A 16,884-nucleotide genomic window follows, 5' to 3' on the forward strand; every position below is an offset into this window, starting at 1 on the left:
GTATTTGTCAATAGAATAGAAGCATGCAAACAATTCATATGGTGCACCTGTTAAAACATCTTGTAGACAATGGCCATCAAGTCATTTTTGCTAAACTGCACTTTGCCAACTAAAGTGACATGTCTGGGCCACATGATTACCCCCGAGTAAAACTGTCACAAAAATGAATTGTGAAAATATTCCAAAGCAGATGACTAAAGAAACAATGATGACTTTTTCATCGCATGACACCATTTTGCAGGGGAATTATTCTCTGTGTGACCCTTTCCTGTTTGCTGTGGTGCATGGTTAATATTTTTTTTGAAACCATGTCGATTCCTGAAGAAAAAGTGTTGCCCCTACACTTTCTTTATCTAACCCAAGCTAGTTGTTGACCAGGAAGACAGTTAGAGGACTTGTTTGTTATACCAACCTCATGGATGTACAACAGCCTGTGAAATATTTCTACTAAAACCGGATTCACTTGTAGCAGGTCTTTCTCTCTGTCTGAGAGCCGTTGTTACAGCAGAGAAAGCTGTGTTAGCATCATGTGATTTGGGTAACTGTTCTGATACGTTCCTGAAACCTATAAACCATAACCATCACTTGCCTTACAGTTTTTACCCCAACAATCTCAAGCTATCCCAAATTAAATATATAAAATATATATATAATTATATAAAAATTAAGTGAACATCATTAATAGAAAGGCTTTGAACTTTGTGGACATTTTGTCCTTTCAACCTTTTATCTTTGGCAACAGTCTGCAATTTTCACGCTTCAACTCATCTTACTCAAAACACAATTTTCCTTGTCAAAACAATGTGTTGAATCCGCTGAACTCCCTTTTCCTGTATTCCCATCAAAGACCTCAGACTTCTCAAATATTAACTGTGGTCAGTAACAAGAAGATCTTTGCACAGATAAAACAGGAAAAATAGTAAATTCAAGTGGCTCAATTGCAGAAGTGGGTTTAGGCATGGCTCAGTTGGACTCTGGCACGGTGTGAGTACAACCTAAAAAGGTTTGTCACCCAGATGTTGCGTTTCTGCCAAGCTTTATTTGTTGTGCAAACACAAAGTCCCTGATCTCCCTACTCACCAATCTCTTTGCCCAATCTCGAGCGCAAAATGGCACCAGCCGACGTGACCACAGCACAGGACTTGAAGCTGCTCTGGCGGCCCTGCCGCATGTACAGTTGTTCCAATGGTAGGGATGGCACAAAATGAGCCCAGCCAAGTGAGGAGAAGGGCTTCTCAGACCCATCCACTGTCTTCAGCCGGGCCTGAACTTTCAATTGGCACAGGAGTGACTTTGCACTCCGGGTGGACCTGCGATGCCCCTTGTAGGAGACATTGTGTTTGTTGGCACTCACATACTCCTTCATGGCACGCTGCAGACGAAGACTCAGCATGTTGGCGGACACATGGCCCTGCCACAGGCGCTGCACCACAGAGGCTGACTTGGAAAAATAATATTCTTCCAGGTCAGAGGAGTCCTCACCCACCCTCCTGGCTACCACAGTCCTCTTTCTGTTTCCCATTACTTCATTGTTATTCTCATCTTCTTCCTCCTCCTCGCCGCCATGGTTCTGTCGGGTGCTAACATGGTGCTCAGTGATCTGAGATCTTTTCTCACGACTCTGGACTACAGGGTCTGAGTAAGAACCCACATTCTCTGTGCCAAATGAGGACCAGGCAGCCAGACTCTGGGGGTCCTGGTGGATCAATTCCTGGCTACCATAGATGGAATAGGGCGCACTGTTTGGGCTGTGGCTCACCTCCAGGCTGGACTCTGGTGTTGTAGAGCTGGCATAAGGTTCAGGCTCTGGGTCATCCCTGGGGTAGGTTGTAGTTAAAGTCAAAGTCCGTTCCGGTCTGGAGCCCAGGATTGCATGCTGTTGCTGGGAGGCCTGTATGGAGGCCAGGCGACGGATGTCAGGATGCTGAGAGAGTAAAGAGCCAGCAGAAGACAGGGGCTCATCCACACGAGCATCCAGGAAGTAAGAGAGGAGGGCGAGGAAGAGGACAACCCAGGCGAGCATTCCCACCAACACCAACCTCCGCCACTGCCTCATGTTGGAGTTAATTACCTCTCACTTTCATACACGCCTGTTCAGCTGGTACAACCCCACGCACAACCCCACGACCAGGACTTGCCCAGAGTTCACCTGGAGGGCCTGAAAAAGAAGAGAGCTCAGAATTATAATGCTCAGGGGATGAAAAAAAAAATTGTGTGACTACTACAGAATAGGTTTAAAACACTCACATCAACTGATTCTTTTATTGTTTCATGTCCATCGTTCGCCCAGAAAAAAACAGGACCTTAGGAAGAGGAGTGCAATAAATTAGTCAAGAAGCCAAGAATACACAGGCATCGATAAAATGTGTGTGTGCATGGAAAACACACAGACACACCACAGGAAAACACCTGCAGAGCAGAAGTTGGCTGCTTTCGACTTATAACATAAAAGGTAGTAATTAGCCTTATTCAGTAATTGTAGTCAAATTTACAGATGCCTTCATTTCTAATGTAAGACAATTACATTACAGTAGAAGTGAATATCTCTGTACTGCTGTCAGTGCTGTTTATTGAGTGTGCTTCACAGAAGCCTTTAACATTACGATACACTTTAGAACATATTTCTAATAAGATAAAATAACATAAAAAAACAATAGAAAAACACTTTCTTTAATAGATTAATCCCATGCCAGGACCTTTGTTTTTCCTGAAGCTTAACAAGCTAAACGTTACTCTTCATAAATATGTGATTATTTTTTGTGACATTAGCTAAGGCTTACTAATGTTTAAATCATCTAAATAAAAGTGATGGAAAACTGAAAAAGGTGTGTCTTCAGATAACTCAAAACCAACAATCCAAAATACTATTTTCACATACTTACAATATACAGTATGTTTTAAATGTTTAGATTCTTATACACAGCAAGAGTCATGACGAACTATGAAAAGATGAACCTTTATTCCTGCAGCAAATAATACGATCCCCATATATAGACATAAAGTAGTGTGGGATTACTCAAAGAGACAAAAGAAAATCTACAGACGAACAAGGTGCTTTGAATGACCCACCTGTTAAGTGTCTCTCACACACACACACACACACTTATTATCAGCCTGACTTATTTTTGCCTTGACAATCCTCTGGTGTACAACACGTTAGGTTCACTGATGGCTTAGAGAGCAAAATACAAAGCACTGAAGGTGAACAAATGAAGCATTAAATTGCCTCACATCAGAGGACTACAATCCTCTCAACCACACGCAATTATGAGTTTTGGTCTCTTAATGCACGAGCATTTCCCTAAAGAGAGTGGCAGAGTGAGGCAGGAGAAAAAAGCTCATGAGTGTTAAGCCTCTTTTAGTCTTAATTACAGCTTCCTGTGTCTGTGGCTGCTGGGTCCAGCAAAGAGCAGCAGGATGTATATCAAGTGCCCCTGTGGTCTCTGCCCTTCCCCTCCAGACATCCAGGGTTCCCACCCATGGGCCACTCAAGAGGCCAAAGATCATCCAGTGACCCGGGTCAAGCAGGCGGAAAACAGCGGGCAGCAACTAGGCCAGAGGGAGCGGTCACCATATGGGAGAAGAGGGAAAAAAAACAACAACACACACACACACACACACTGTTTATCATGTTCTTTCTCAGGCCTAAAGACCTCAGAAAGGTAGGATATGTGTCAGGAAGTAATCCCTGTGTAGCAGTTCTGACATGTGTACTGTACCACAACAATTAACACCTGGAAATAACAGCAGCACGCCCAACACATTAAAAACAATAGAGTTCATTTAGAGTTCAAAAACACACTGATGCCCAATGGCAATGTTACCCAAAAGCAAAAGTCATCTACATGCAACACTGAGGATGTGTGCAGGGAGAATGCCATGCATGCATCTGTGTATGGGGTGTAAACTCGCCTCAACTGGCAGCAATCAAGATGTGGGCTTCAGTAACTGCAGTAAAACAACATAAATGTGTGGCACAGATGGAGAGGCGGGGGTGGAGGACTGAGCTTTTCTTGTGAGGGCTAGACAACCAAACTGTACAAAACGGGATACGGTGAAGCAAGGTGCATGCCAGACGGCAAAGGACGACAAAATTACTTAGTGGGAGTTAACAGGGGATGGTGATAAAAGAGCCCAACAGAACATAAAGCACACATCTAGTAGAAAGCAAAACCAAAACTCAGTTTGAACCTATGATCATCAAAGATGGAAAACTATTGTGATAAAGAGGACACTGGTTAAAAGTTACTTTTCTTTTACAGAAGGGCAAAAAACAGCATTTAAATAAAGAGGCTAAACCTAAAGACATTTGGTATTTTTCCTTAAAAAAGTTAAAAGTTAGACTGTTATTCAACTTATCAGTCAACTTATCAAGTAAAACATTTTTTTCTTCTTGTGATTATGAAAATAAATACATTTGAAGAGCTTAGTTCATGCAGCACTACTTCTTGTAGAAGGTAAAAAGAACGTAAAATCACTTCGATGTAAAAATGTGGATTTCACTGTTAAATTGCCAAAAGTTGTTAATCCACCAGTGATGCGATGATCTCATTTCAACTCTCACAGTTAGCCATGAATGGACTCATTATACCCGTCAATGAAAAGGATGGTGAAGAAGTGGAGTTTTGCACAGCACCAAACAGCTGTGATTATGCATCACATGTAGCTGTAAACTATCATCCGCTGTGATAGCTCATGATTCATTCATAGCAATAATTTTAAAACAGAAGAACACTGTGTAGCCTGCAAAACTAATACTATTAATGGTTCAGAGCTGTTATGAGAGTCTAAAATGTATTTTCACTGCAAGTTCTAACTGTATATTATATTGTAATTTCCACTTGCAAAGTCTGGACATCCATTACTTCCTCATCTGCATCTACTGCTTTGCTAAAGAGTTTCTTTAGAACCACTTCTGTCTCAGATGCAAAAAAAAAAAAAAAACAGTTCAATCACACTTTGAACTGCACTTTACTCCGACTTTTCTTTCAAACTTATGACTTATTATAACTAGTTTAACTGAAATGAAAACCTTGGCCGGGCACAACATCTGACACCATAAAATATATTGGTTTTCCTGAATGGTTTGTAGGTTTACAAGGTTATGTATCTTAAAAATTATTTCAAGATACATACGTTATTTTAATCATGTGGCTCCCAATTACCTTGTAATTTTTAAGACTTCCTGTAGCTACAAACATGGTTTTGCTTTTTAGAGAAAGCATCAAACTTAAAATAGTTTGGTCCAAATTACAACACCCAGCTGAGGAGCCAGGTTGACAACAACGTATTATGAATTCTTTAATCACAGCCAACCTAAAAAATCTCAAATAGGTATCATGAGGTTTCGGGGGAAATAAAGATAGGAGAGTAAAGGCCGCATGATGTGCAACAGCTCACTAGAACGTGTTCTCAAAGCAGATAATGTCAATTTGTAATGCGTCTGATTAGGCTACAAACATTGATCTGCGGTGCTTAAACACATCTGTCAGGTAGGGAAGTGGATGAATGAAATACATTATTTAGAACAAAGAAATCCCAGGCTGGTTGTCCAAGAGAATGTGCTGTCCTTCTCTATTCTGCTCAGTGCATGGCAATGGGATGTAAGTGTGCCTGTTCTCTCGAATAAAAACACTGACCAAAGGGCTTGTTCCTCATAAAAGATTAACTCCACAAGACTCCACCTAAAAAAAAATAAAGAATACAGCCCTTTTTTTCATCGTCACTTCAAAAAGTTCAAGCAGTAACCAGCAGCAACAAATTGATCACAATGAGGCAACCAGTTCCCCTAAGCAGGAAAGACACTTCATATTTCTGAATTCAATGTGTACAATTCCAGGCCACGTCTCCCAGGATTATATGAACAGAACATGGTAAAAATGCAAATAGAGTATATGCTACATGTATGAAAAGTGAGGAAGGAAAAACACTTTTTCCAGTTTGGTAATAAATAGAATTATAAACAGGCTGTTGGGGAACAAAAAAAAAAAAAAAACACAACTACTGGGCCCAAGATGAATTTAAATTGTGTATGTTATTTTTATATTATTTATTTATTTACACACACACACACACACACACACACACACACACTTTGCTTATTATCTTGTACGGTTCACACCAGATTGTCAAATCAAAGCGTTTGTTCATAGATGGGTTGAAGATAACAGCTCAGCTGCTAACAGCTCTGCATCTGTGTTTTGAGGAAGTCAACCAAGGTCACTTGATCTTTGCTATCTGGCATGCACCTCCCTTCAGTGTTACAGTTTTGTACGGCAGATGTTGTATTCCACCTTTAGATTTAGCCACTGTCTTTAAACCTGCTCAGTAGACGCACTGCATGCTTAACTATCTGCATGAACTGGCTACCTAAAGACTTTCTGTATATGGAAAGAAGGTGATGATAGTGGAAATGTCCTGTTGTATTGTATATATTAATTATCAAGCTCTAGGATCATATTGTTTTTCCCATAATTCAACAAATTCCATTTATTCTTAACAGAGTCTAAATAAATTATCATTCTGCCTTGGCTTCTCCCCCTTTGCACATCCACATATGAGACAGAGATCATGACGATGGTATATGGCATATTTATCAATAATACTGCATACATTTTGGACTTTGAAAAAGGTTAAAACATGTTATGAAGTACACCTATATAATCACTGTTCTAATTAATAGACTTGTAAAAAATATTTTCACAAACAGAACTCCACTAAGTGTCTTAATGCAGAAATACTTACATATACTGGTATTGATCTGGGATCATTTTTGTAACTCATCCAATACGAGTCTTCCAAACATAGCAAATATAAGGCATAATATTTCACTGCACAACACACTACTCTACGTTCCTCATATAATCTAGAGATATAAACTGGTGTGGTTACAGATCAGACAAGAAAGAAATGAGCACTGCAGACAAAAGCAAAGACAGACTGGAACAGGGACACGAAGAGACTAAATGAACTGTATCTCTTTCCTCACTTAATGAACCCCCTGCTGCAGACCCACACTGCTTTAGCCTCAGGAGGCAATGAGGTTATTGCCATGTAGGACATCAGACTTCAGCCTGTGTAATTATACAGCCAGCATCCAAGATCTCCAAAGGGTCCACTGCACTTCATCACTTCTTGAAACCTCAAAGTGCAGCTGTTAAGAATAGCACGTAGACTGAATGGCTGGCTACCTTAGCTCATATAAGTGAGCAACTACGACAGGATGATGTCGTAGCTCAAGTAAATTTTGTTGTGTAAAACAATTAGGCAAAGCAGTTTTGCCTTTGCTGCTAATTTTGCAGCATAGTTTCTGGGTCAAGCAGAACAGGAGTGGAGAGAAGGACAGTGCTGATGACAAACAGTATGTTTTTGTGTACATACTGTATAGGGTCTTTGTTTCATCTGATGAACGGAAAAAATGAATCATTACTTCTTAAGTAAAAGCTTAAAATGCTCTTTATAAATCCTGCCCTAATCCGGCCTCTGCTCCAACAAGAGGACATAATGAAAGGTTTCCTCCTTCATTGGTTTCCAAGTCTAAAGCTCACCTTTCCTTCCCCCACATCTTTTTCTGTGGCCTACATTCAGTTGTAGTGCTTTGTATGTGGATGTACATGCAGACAGTATTCCACGCTGCGTGTTGTTCCAATGACCACCACACCACTCCATCCCCCACAGCATCTCTGCGTTTGCGTGTAGCTAATGTACCACTGTTGTCTGCCAGTCTTTCTGTGGAAATGTGACATACTACCAGTAATAAGTCAAGCAGCTTCTCACCACTGGCACCTAGCATGTGGAGCTGGAAACACACTGCAGGCGATGCGGCTCATTCCAGCCATCCAAATGCCTGCCAATCAAACACTGGAGCATGCTATCGCATGACTGCACGCATATACAGATGATGAGCTACCAGGAACAGACTACGAACCTAAAGTAAACTACCGCTTTAACAACAAATAGAACGCAACACAAGTTAAATCCAAGGTCCTGTTCTTCAGAAAAGAAGGAAGGAAGTTAAATAAAAACACAACAGGCCACTTTAGGAAATGCAGGCATGCCTTTCTGTCCCGGCTACAAATCAACTTGTTGGGACTTGCACGTAATGTCAGGATAAGTGTTACTCCCCACTAGTATTGTAGCGCTGCTTTTACCACAGTGCACATACAGTAGAGATACAGATATTCAGAGATACTCAGCTGCAACATGGACCCCTCACATTTTTTAATTAATTAGATCTTTTTCACCACTTTAAAAACACCTTAAACAACCCACACAACCATCTTTCATCTTAATGATAACAACAATAATTTTTCTTTTAGGCCGAAGATTTGTGAATAAAACCAAAATGCATTTACACTCATTTCCACAATTGCCTGTGGAAACAGTCTAATAATTACGTGGGTAAATGAGTGAGAACATTTGTGGCTTCCAAAATTAATTTCAGTAAGATTAAGTTTATTTTAGAAAGATATTTTAAATTCATTCTGTGGTATTACTGCTTTGTGAATAGTGCGGTTAAGGGCCCAGCCTTTGTTTAGAGACAAAACAATTACCAATTCGTCAGTTAGTCACATGTAGCCAAAATGTGCACAGAGTTGGAAAATAAAAATAAAAACTGTAAAAACTGTGTCATTGTTGATATTATAAATGTAATTGCCTTTAGACATTCCTTGTTACTCATTGGCCTATATTTGCACACAGATATCTGCAAAACCTCATATCAACCTGGCTGATTTATTGTTCTAGCATTAGTCCAGACAGAAATTCAAATCATTTTATACTGACAGATTCCACATTATATGAAGTCAATTTGTTGGAAATGGTATTTTCAAGGCTTTAACAAAAGCTGTTTTCAGTAAACAAAATGCCACATGTCACTTAGTCAACGATGTGGGTTTCTCTCTCTTTGGCTGCACTGACTCCACGGTGAAAGAAAATCTAAAAATATACTGCATTTTACATAAAAGTATGAGTTATTCTGAGCTCTTTGTGACATAAACACACACACACACACACACACACACACACACACAAAGAGAAAAAAAAGATGAAACTATATTTTTCATTTTGTGAAATCAAAGAAAAACAAGCAAGATGTGTTTGATCCCAGTTTCCTGTAGGTGGTAGCAAGACCAGACTCATGAGGGATGGCTTCATGCTGCTGTAGCACCAGGTCCAGCAAGGTCAGAGCAGAAAGTACTAACTCCATTAAAGACTGATCCCACTGAGGCAGATTAAGTCTGTCCTGTCCCCTGCTATCATCCTTCACCGCACAGATTATATCAGCCGAGCAAAAATGTCTATTTTTGCAATGGCGTGCTTAGACACTCATTAATCTTGCTCTGAAGAAGTGACTACACCCAGCGTTGGCCAAGAGGTGCAGGGAGGCAGAAGTTTCTCACATGCACCTGTCATGGTCCATCTGCTACTGCTACCTAATAGCGTATGTAAAGAAGACACAACTGTATGTATATGAAACATCAACACATACACACAATGACCTTAGAGTCCGTATGAGAGTGCCTTGTAATTAGCAGGAGAGAGAACAGCTTTCGTTTGAAAGCAGCACTGCTGACATGGTCATGGGGGAAAATACAAATCTTTGACACAGTAACGGACAAAAGAAAGTCATTAAACAGCCACTGACTAAACAGGAGACTTAAGAACAGAAAACTAACAACAAAAGCACTTCTCAAATCAGAGTAAAGAAAGGAGGAAATTACACAAATGTTTAGTTTCAAAAGGTAACCTCTACTTAAAGAAGAAAGGACGTCTGATGAAACTGGCCCGGGAAGAGTTGAATCATCCTGACCTTCTGAGCACATCCTATTCTGATAAATCACGGAGGGCTGCGAATCCTGATGACAGGCTTTCACGGAGCAAGGAGCTCGCTTGAATACAGCCTGCCAACAGCAAGGTCCTATGAAGGAAATGCAGCTCTACACCCCACATTAGGCCCCATAAATACAGCTGGGAGCAGAGAAGCCCACAGCAGGCGGGTCTTTGATGTGAGAAAGTAGAGAGAGTTCACTTATAGCTCATTTTGCTGCCTGTTCCTCTTCTTATAGAAGGTAAATGGACATAGAAACGCTTGTACCATTACTGTATGACCTTTTCAAACCTACTGTAATTACTCACATTTGTTATTGAACTGCAATTGAATCCCAATAGTTCAAAGAGCAGAAACCCACATTTAACTGGTTTGTCTATAGGTAACACATATGCTAATGCTTTAAACAAATATGCTGATTGGATTCATTCATATCAGGATTTCTCACGCTGGCTGCTGTGAAAAATTTTTCTTGACTGCCTGTGGAACACTCCTCTACAGCTCTAGAGCCATTTCAGACAGCTTAACCTCAACACACACACACACACCTAATTACCCAGGATGTCCATGTGTTTCTCATGGAGAGTCCTTTCCTCTGAGCGCTCACACACTCATCCAGGAGTGAGGGGCACAGCTGGTCTTGATGACTCCAGTGCTCCTGCTTTTGAAGGCTGAGCTCAGATAACTGCTGCTTTGGTCGGTCAGCGTGCATCTGAAATTACACCTCCACCTTCCAAGAGTGTCTGTCCATGTAGTTCCTCCAATACTCTGTGCTGTCCCTCTATGTATACAAAACTGGAACTTTTAAAAATGAAACTCTACCTCCAAGATATGAACATCTTTGACATTAACCAAAAACAATATGCTGAGTATTGATCCAAAAGTTTAGTCTTGTCAGTTTATTGGAAGTAGTGATATTAAGTACTGAGTTTCTATAGGAGGAAATCGAATTACTCAAGTGGCTAATAACTAATATTTTTCTAAAAATGCTTCAAAGGACAGTGTTAAAATGTGAAAAGGGTCACACAAAGTGAAAAACCCGCACCCAAGTTTTAAGTTTACCTTAGGTTTTACAGAGACTTGTGGTGAGCTTTGGCTCATTATTTTGCTGTCCAGTCTGCAATGTTGTGTTTTGATTTACTCTTCCTGCTCTCAGTTTCATTTTTAGCTGCATTTTACTGTTACTGTCAGTAAAAAAACTAAGAAAAAAACTAAAAGGCCACTGTTGACAACCTCCAAACCAGGGTACAAGATTGTGAACACAATGGGGCATTCAGCAACTAAAGAAACAGATATGTCCACTGGTACCAAGTTTATTAACTGGGTGCACACAGGACCACAAAACTAAAGAATAGTTTTTGTTTTTTTTTTAAAGGTGAAAAACAAGACAATGAGTACAAGTTAAAAGCTTTAAGTACAGAGACAACAACCCAATGTCAAAGAAATGAAGGCCAAGTGTTGCATCATTTCATGTCACCTTCTATCTTGGGCACTTGAACACACCACAAAGACAAAGACCAAAAGCCACAAAGACCTAGTCCTGCAGATGCACAAAACATTACCCAAGCAGCATTCTGCTTCTCTGGCTAACCATAGCCAACCATCAGCTTCGGGTGTCACAGCCTTGACTGTAAATGTTCACCAGTTTCAGAAATGCAGAGGTGATACAGGATTTAAAGTACTACACCTTACTGGCACTTCGGTTAACATTCACGACAATGAATTTAGTGCAGACCTTCTATTCAGATCTAATCTTTCACTACTAGTTTAACTTAATTACTAGGTCATCATTGACACCAATTATGCATTTCATCAGTTAGTATTTTTAGAACAGCAGTGTTTCGCTTCCTGCTATTCTATCATTGAAGGGAATAAATTATCTATCTATATCTATATCTATATCTCAATCAATCTCCAGAGGTCTTTTTCAGTCCACTGATTGGCATGTAAATTTGTACTGAAAACATGTGAGCACCAAGCGTGAATGAATATTTTCACACCGTTTTTATAGCTTTGTTAGGTGCTAAACATCACATTAATTTATCCTTGTTTACCCCTTGACCACTGGCTGCAGCTGCTTGTCCACGTGCACCACTGGGCACATTGATTCAACATGAACATACCCAATCATTTGAGCATTTTATGCCTTAGGCTCGACCACCAAGTGTTGATTGTGTTGATGCCCTGTCCTGATCTCCTGTATGTGCTACAGTATTTTTTTTCTGTGCAACAATTGTTTTTATATTGTTTCTTGTAGCTGTGGCTCAGGTGTTTTTTGGGGATTTGCGAGAGATCAAACCTCAATTTTTTTGTAAGCAAACAGCTTTTATTTCTCCTTTGATACTGTGCAGAGTTCGCTGGCTGTATGGGAAGTTACTGACCACCAATCTACTGGGCTAAATTTCTAGCAACTCTAACGAAGAAGGTTTGGTGCGGTTATAAAAAAATAAAAATAAGAAAAATAGCGAATAGGGTCTGTGTGTAAACTCGCTGCAGATCTACTGTACGGTGGTTCGCCCTGGTAAAGTAAATGTGGAATATTGCTGGTGAGTATGAAGACAGCAGCTCTCCTACACACCTGTGTTCTGTCTGCACACGGAGGGGGAGGGCACCCCATTCAGACAAAAAATATCCAGCTGCAGAGACAAAGAGGTGCCAGCCAGCGTGTAACAGTACTAAGATATTTATGTGTAAAAGCTGTACTGTGAGAGTCCTGACTGTTTTACAGAGCCTGGCGGAGTGTGTGTATTCATCAGGTATCCATTAGCATCTCCATAATGCCTTTTTGGTGCGGGTAGAAACATTGAGTTAACTTGGAAAGTGAAGGCAAATCATTTTGCTGTAGTTTTATATATACTCTGCAGGGAAAAACAACACTGTCCAATTGTCCTTGTTATAACCTCTCAAAAGCTTTGGAGAGCACATTATTATTCAGTAGCTGCACACAAACAAACAAACGACATTTTTCTGGTGCAATGTCACAATTACCTTTTGGGAAAGCTCTGTATTTATTTGAGCTTGTTGTTTGTGCTGCACAGGTAAGCAAAAAGCATAAGCAGACAGAAACCTTGGTGTCCAGTGGACTGCAAGAAGTGTGAACTCATAGAAGTCTCAACAGCGCAGAGTGATAAAACCTTGACTTGCCTTCTGCAGATAGGTGACAATTTGCCGCACTTCAAACACATCACTCAAACTCTCTCCCACTAAAAAAACAAAAACACTTAATTGACACTCAAGTGTTTTCCCTCTACATTTGAATGCCTTCACTGCCCTCCAGCGTGTGATGTAATGGCGATTAGAACTATTGCACTTTGAAGACTTTGGTTTGAAAGCTGAGATGTTGTCTGGTTGGTAGTAATTAAGCTGCTGCAAACAAAGTGGTGCAGCTGTGGATCTAAAATAAGACATTTTATTGTGCAGTCTATCAGTAATACAACAGTGCTGCAATCATGTTTTATGCAGAAGAATTGGTCACACGTACAGAGGAAAACGGATACCATGCAAAATACTTCAAAATATATCATAGAAGGATTTTGCATGGCAGCTCTGACTAAAAAAGAAACGTTAGGTTTCCTCCGTATTGGCACTGTTACTTTCTTATTATCATCTCCCAATGGCTTGGGATTTCCATTTGGTTCAATGGGGCCATGTGCATGAGACTGTTTAACAAGAAGTGTGAGTCAAAGGAACAATACACCTCTGCATCTTGTAGTAGAGCAGCGTGTAGGCCTGGCTGCTCTGTTTAAGCTCTGAATGAACTCTTCACTGTAGAGAAAACTGATTTTCTGAAAAAAAAGAAAGAAAAGGACTCAGTGACACTGAATAGAAGAGCGTCTTAAAGTAACGCAGGGCGAACTCCGCTGCATGTGTCAATAAAGTCCCTCGTGCTTAACAAACCATGTTTTTGCGTAAACCTTAAAGAAACGCGCGGTGACTAAAATTAGCTGCCTTTAAATGAGATTCCTGCGTTGATCGCGGTAATCCGGTAAATAACCCAAGACAAAGGATTTCCCTGCTACATTCTCATCCATTTGATACAAAGGCATCCTAAATATTCGTGCTAAACAAACATCGTGCATGCATTTATTTGGCTCTGTGCTGCTGTTTTCTGCACGAAACGCTAAGGCAGCGAATGCAAATCTGTATGGAAATCCTGCGCAAAGCGAACAAAGCCTTACCTAAAAGCTGTGTCGGTCCTCACTGGATGCTGCCGCCGCTGGCCGACGGGTCCATTTTGCTCCCGTTCGACTTGTTGTACAGTGACCATCCAGCCCGGTTTGGCTCGTCTGGACTCTCCGTTCACTGCGAATCTATATCCACTACTACGTCTACGGGAGCGGAGAGTGTGTGTTGTCTATCACATTGTTGCTGGCCCTTTTCCTCTCATCCGTGGCTGAACAGGGGCGGAGACAGCGAGAGGGGTTTTTCTTCATTGAGGCATCGAGGTGGCTTGTTGGTGTTAAGGGAAGAACAGAGGAAAGGAGTGAAGGGAATTAAAGCTAAATAAGCATCGTTATAAAAGGGATCATTCTCTAACCTGTCCTGGTTAAATAAAAGTTTGACTAGAAGATTGATACTGCTAGTATTCCAGAAACCTTCACCCGCTGCCTTGAAAGCACAATTTAACAGGTTTTTGTTGTTAGTTGTCAGTTCTTCATATTGACAAGATATTTTAGCTGCAACTACTTAATCATAATAGTACTAAAATTATTACCAAAATTTGTACATTAGTAAATTAGAAACAAGGGCTACTCCTTGTTTCTTTGTTAAAATTATAGTGTAGGGAGTGAATTCAATGCTAACCTTCATCATGGTTAGCGGTTTGTTTTTTGTATTTTCAGTTTATCTCGTGAGATCATGGTCCGCATGTTGATTTGGCAGTTTTTACGTAACCCTCCCCAATTTCTACCGGGCTTGGACAGGCACTGCACAGCTGGGGATGGGAAAGGGCTGCTGGGGGTTCAGTGTCTTGCCCAGAGACACTTCGACATAAAGCCGGACCGGGGATCAAGCCACTGAGGCTGTGGTCCGTGGATGACAGCTCTTTATTATTAGGAAAGGGAGCAATGAAATACATATTAAATTATATGTACGTTTCCATCCTGATCTAGTCCCCCCCCCCCCCCCCCCCCAAAAAAAAAAAAAAACAAAAAAACAAACAAAACAAAAACAAAATATGAGTTTTTACGTCTGTAGCTCAGTTGGTAAAGGCAGTCGTCCTCGGACCACAGGGTGAGTGGTTTGATCCCCGGTCCTGGCTATATGCCGAAGTGTCTCTGGGCAAGACACTGAACCCCTAACAGCCCATTCCCCTCCCCAGCTGTGCAGTGCCAGTTGATTCTTTTAAAATCCTGTATGATGCTTTGCAGTGAATAGAAGACTACGGCCATGAGGGACTTCCCCAAGTTCAGGATAGTCTGGCTGTATTGGAGCATTCACTGGACCTGACAACAGATGCCCCAGATTAGAAGTTGAGCATCACTTTGGTTATTCTCATGGAGTTATCCGTTAGAACCAAATTAAGTACCTCATATAAAATTAAATGTGCCTCTTAGTAATTTTGTTTATAGTGAGAGCAGACAGTGACATTCCACCAAGTGAACACTAGAAATTATTTCCACAACAGGCTATTAAAGCAAGGTTAAGCACAGGGAATATTAAGGATCTTCATGAATTTGACTAGTCTGATGGTGATAAAACCAGAAAGTTGTTCCAGCTGAAGTCAGTGTGACTGTTATGGTAATTTATAACCATGGGGAATATTTAACTGTGTGGAACATTGTTTTAACAAAAGGCATGAGGGTTTAGATTTTATTAGGAATTATCATCACAGTCTCCTCATAATCGGAGCTGCAGTGATTGGATTAGGAGTGCTAAAGCTGTCAGGAATCCTTGAGGAATCCTGTCAGCAACAAAGAATCTTTATATAATTAAATTAAGCTACAACACAGTAGTCGTCACTTAGTGATAAACTATCCACTAGTAAAACCTGGTAGGCCCATAGCCTGTTAAACCATGTGACCTCTTTAAATGCTGAATCAGTTTCTCCACTTATCTGTCAGGTTGTTGGTAACTGAGGTTTGCTTTGCAGCACTGGGGTTTTGTTGATCTGTTAAAAGTTAAAAGTGAGCCATGGTCATCTTATCATTAATTGGTCTTTGTACAAATTAAACACATGGGGGGCACAGTAGCACGTTCAATGATCTCGAGGGCCCAGATATAGCAGCAGCAGCATCAGTGCCATCGGTCACCAGTGTTCAAGGCTCATTTCTCAAAAGTGTAATTTATTACTTTTTTCTCATTGCTCTGTTCAAAATCAACACACTTTACTTATTACTTATTTTAGTTTCAAAGGTTTCCGTTTCTTAAAGCAGCTAAGGTGATGTAGGTTGGAAAAAGTTAAATAAACTCACTTTATCTTTTTCATAGAAGCTGATGAAACAGTAATAGAAACTAGAGGAAAAGAGGTTATAGCGTGACATCACAATCTTTACTCTCGATATGCTGATGGATGTAACCTTAGATTTACCCAACAGACGTGACATGTTAATCATCTTGCACTGCAGAGTCATCTTTGCAGGAGACACCTTTGCAGGAGACTTTCCGCTCTAAGGTTGGGGGCTACTGATTTAAACAACTTATCCATAGTGCTTTTTAAGATGATGATGAACGAAAGTAGATGGAGCAAAGAAATGGTGTCACAGAAAAAGTAAGAAGGTTTGTCTGCATAACATTTGAATTTACGTGTGTATTTGTGTGAATCACCCATTTGCATTCATTCACGCAACAAATCCACTGTCACCTTACCAACATGCATGGCATTGAATCAAGTTAAAACAAGTTAAATGCCTTTAAAACTTGGCTGAAAAAGGGTGCGTTTAAGGCTGAAACTATCTCTGGGTCCAGATCATAAAACAGAAGGGGGAACTTTCACAACTTCAGCGGTACAGCTACTGAAACTGAGACCTTTCACCATAGTTTGACCTGAAACCTCAGGTGTGTACCAGAGTGAGTGGGCAGAGAACATTGCAGGTGTTTTATAAGCAAAACAATGT

General features: G+C 40.6%; 1 protein-coding gene across 2 annotated transcripts in view; it reads right to left on the reverse strand.

Moving 5' to 3' along the window:
- The window catches only part of st6gal2a (ST6 beta-galactosamide alpha-2,6-sialyltranferase 2a), a 33,028-nt gene extending 18,754 nt beyond the window's left edge, over nt 1-14,274 (reverse strand). The window contains exons 1-3 of one of the 2 annotated variants that reach the window (XM_067516216.1): nt 14,008-14,274; nt 2,248-2,303; nt 1,081-2,158 (exon numbers count right to left, since the gene is read on the reverse strand). In XM_067516216.1, the coding sequence (XP_067372317.1) occupies nt 1,081-2,056 (976 nt within the window). In that variant the 5' untranslated portion in view covers nt 2,057-2,158; nt 2,248-2,303; nt 14,008-14,274. Of the gene's footprint in view, nt 1-1,080; nt 2,159-2,247; nt 2,304-9,811; nt 9,908-14,007 lie in introns of those variants that run through there. The other variant, XM_067516217.1, reaches the window with a different exon arrangement.
- Between the last annotated feature and the right edge of the window lie 2,610 nt (nt 14,275-16,884).

The sequence above is a fragment of the Channa argus genome, chromosome 9, assembly GCF_033026475.1.
Source record: "Channa argus isolate prfri chromosome 9, Channa argus male v1.0, whole genome shotgun sequence".
Lineage (NCBI taxonomy): Eukaryota > Metazoa > Chordata > Actinopteri > Anabantiformes > Channidae > Channa > Channa argus.